General features: G+C 56.6%; 1 protein-coding gene across 1 annotated transcript; it reads right to left on the reverse strand.

The window, feature by feature from the left end:
* LOC308057483 (olfactory receptor 14C36-like) lies at positions 1 to 1,073 on the reverse strand (the record flags this gene model as incomplete). The annotated part of the gene is made up of 1 exon (XM_080411580.1): positions 1 to 1,073. The coding sequence occupies exon 1, from the start codon at positions 1,027 to 1,029 to the stop codon at positions 1 to 3; it is 1,029 nt and encodes a 342-aa protein (XP_080267706.1). The 5' UTR covers positions 1,030 to 1,073.
* Between the last annotated feature and the right edge of the window lie 1,649 nt (positions 1,074 to 2,722).

Consider the following 2,722-nt stretch of genomic DNA (forward strand, 5'->3'; position numbering starts at 1 on the left):
TCAAATTTTTATTCCTTCAGAAGAAGATTCAGTTATCAGTTTGCACATTGCACCCTTGAGCTCCTGGTTCCTCATGCTGTAGATGAGGGGGTTCAGTGCTGGAGGCACCACCGAGTACAGGACTGACACCACCAGGTCCAGCGATGGGGAGGAGATGGAGGGGGGCTTCAGGTGGGCAAACGTGGCAGTGCTGACAAAGAGGGAGACCACGGCCAGGTGAGGGAGGCACGTGGAAAAGGCTTTGTGCCGTCCCTGCTCAGAGGGGATCCTCAGCACAGTCCTGAAGATCTGAACATAGGACAGCACAATGAAAACAAAACACCCAAAAGCTATACAAGCTCCACACAGAAGCAGCCCAAGTTCCTTGAGGTAGGTGTGTGAGCAGGAGAGCTTGAGGATCTGTGGGATTTCACAGAAGACCTGTCCCAGGGCATTGCCTTGGCAGAGCGGCAGTGACAGTGTATTGGCCGTGTGCAGCGCAGCATTGAGAAACCCACTGGCCCAGGCAGCTGCTGCCATGTGGACACAAGCTCTGCTGCCCAGCAGGGTCCCGTAGTGCAGGGGCTGGCAGATGGCCACCAAGCGGTCATAGGCCATGATGGTGAGGAGAAAATACTCTGCTGAAAGGAAAAAGACAATCAGGAAGAGCTGTGCAGCACATCCTGAGTAGGAGATGTCCCTGGTGTCCCAGAGGGAGTTGGCCATGGCTTTGGGGACAATAGTGGAGATGGAGCCCAGGTCGAGGAGGGAGAGGTTGAGGAGGAAGAAGTACATGGGGGTGTGCAGGTGGTGGTCGCACACTGCGGTGGTGATGATGAGGCCGTTGGCCATGAGGGCAGCCAGGTAGATGCCCAGGGAGAGCCAGAAGTGCAAGAGCTGCAGCTCCCGCATGTCTGCAAATGCCAGGAGGAGGAACTGGGTGATGGAGCTGCTGTTGGACATCTGCTGCCTCTGGGCATATGGTCCTGTCACAGGAGAAAAAGACAGTGATAATTTAGGGGAGACTTCTGCAAGCAAAATCAGAGCCATTTCCCACAGACCACCCCCCCGTCACACACAGACATCCCTCTCTTTTCTCGGAGACCTTCCTGCAGCTGTGTGGCTGCAGCCCTGCTTGGTGCTGGCCGTGTGGGCGATGAAGAGCAGGGCATCTGCCCACGGGCTCTTGACCAGCCAGCCCCACTCTGCAGCAGTGGGTGGGGGCAGGGTCCAGTCCTGGTGTTTATCTTTGTCCTGTGAAACCAGTGCCAACGCAGAAGGGCTGGTCAGCGTCTGCAGCGCCAGTGCTAAGGAACGGGAAGGGTGAAGGCATTTTAAGGGAGTTTTCGTTTTTTCCACAGCTCCCCCCATCTCTCCTGTTGCGTATTCTCGGATGTCAGAAAAGCAGAGCATTTTTGCTGCCCTCCGGTGGAACAGAGTGAGGTCTGTGAGGCAAGAGCATTGCCTGTGGGTGAGTGCCCAGTGAGGGGAGGTGGTCTGTCCTGCTGGTTCCCAGTTTCTATGGGCTTGCACCTTCCTGAGATGAATGGTGGCCACACTCCCATGTTACCCTGAAATACCACAAGGCACTGCTGAGAACAGACTGACCCACCACAGACCAGTAAAGGTTGTAGGCTTTCATCAGAAATCAGCATCCCACCCACAGCAAAGGATACACAGCTCATTTCATCCTCCCCAACAGCGTTTTCTCTATCACAGAAACTCTACGCCTCTACGTGGGGCTTTCAGATCACTAATGGGTGCGAGGGGACAGGTTTCCATTCTGGAGGGCAACTCACAGCTTGGAAGGGAACTTCAAGGAGGTAGCCAAGTGCCCTAACAAGAGCATCAGGTTCAGGGAGAACCAGCCCCACACAGAGCATTGCCCACAGGCCCACAGGTGAGAGGAAAGCTGGGACACCTGTTCCCATGGACACACCTGCAGGAGAGGACCCACAAGGTCAGAGTGTGACTCTGCCGCTGAAACACCCATCCCCAGAGAGCCTGACAGCAAGAGCAAGAGAATAAAACTAACACCAAAAGGCAGAGAAAGAAGTAAAATTGCACTGACGGTCTAGGTAAGAGTGTTCAGGGCGAGCGTGCCAGGCACTGAGGGCAGCGCTGCCCTTGCCCAGCTCTGCTCGCCACCTCCCACACACCGACATTGCCGGGCAGCTGCTCTCAGCCCCTGTGCTCTGCAGAGGGACCGGGGCACGTGGCTGCAGAGCTGCACCGCGGCTCTGCTGGAGCTCTGGCTGCAGAGGGGGTGGCTCACACCTCGGGACCCCCAGCCCTAAGGGCAGAGGCTTTGCTGGGGGGAGAGCAGGCCAGGGGGATGCCTCAGAGAAAGGGGTCTGCACTGCACATGGTCAGAGAGAGCTTTCTGATTCTCCTTTCAACAGCAATTCTGTCTGAAGTTTCCTATCAGTCCTTGCAATATCCTGGATGTCAGGAGATTTTCCTTGTGGGAGGTATCTCCCTGCGCCAGGTCTTTCCCTGTCAGCGCTCACAGACCACATCTCTGCCTCTGTGCACTGGCCCCGCACAAACGTGCCTCTCTGCAGGGCACTGGCTGGGCGCAGGGTCCTGTCCGCAGGGGGAAAAGGGCAGCTCAGAACGACCCTGATGGCTCCAGCAAAGGTGCTGCTGCTGCTGTTCATAGGCGGAGGAGTGGCTGAGGGCACTTCAGGAGGCTCCTGGCAGACCTCCTCATCACTCAGAGTTACAGCTGGCAGTCTCAGGG

This window comes from Falco punctatus (genome assembly GCF_963210335.1).
Source record: "Falco punctatus genome assembly, contig: scaffold_30, whole genome shotgun sequence".
NCBI classification, from domain to species: Eukaryota; Metazoa; Chordata; class Aves; order Falconiformes; family Falconidae; genus Falco; species Falco punctatus.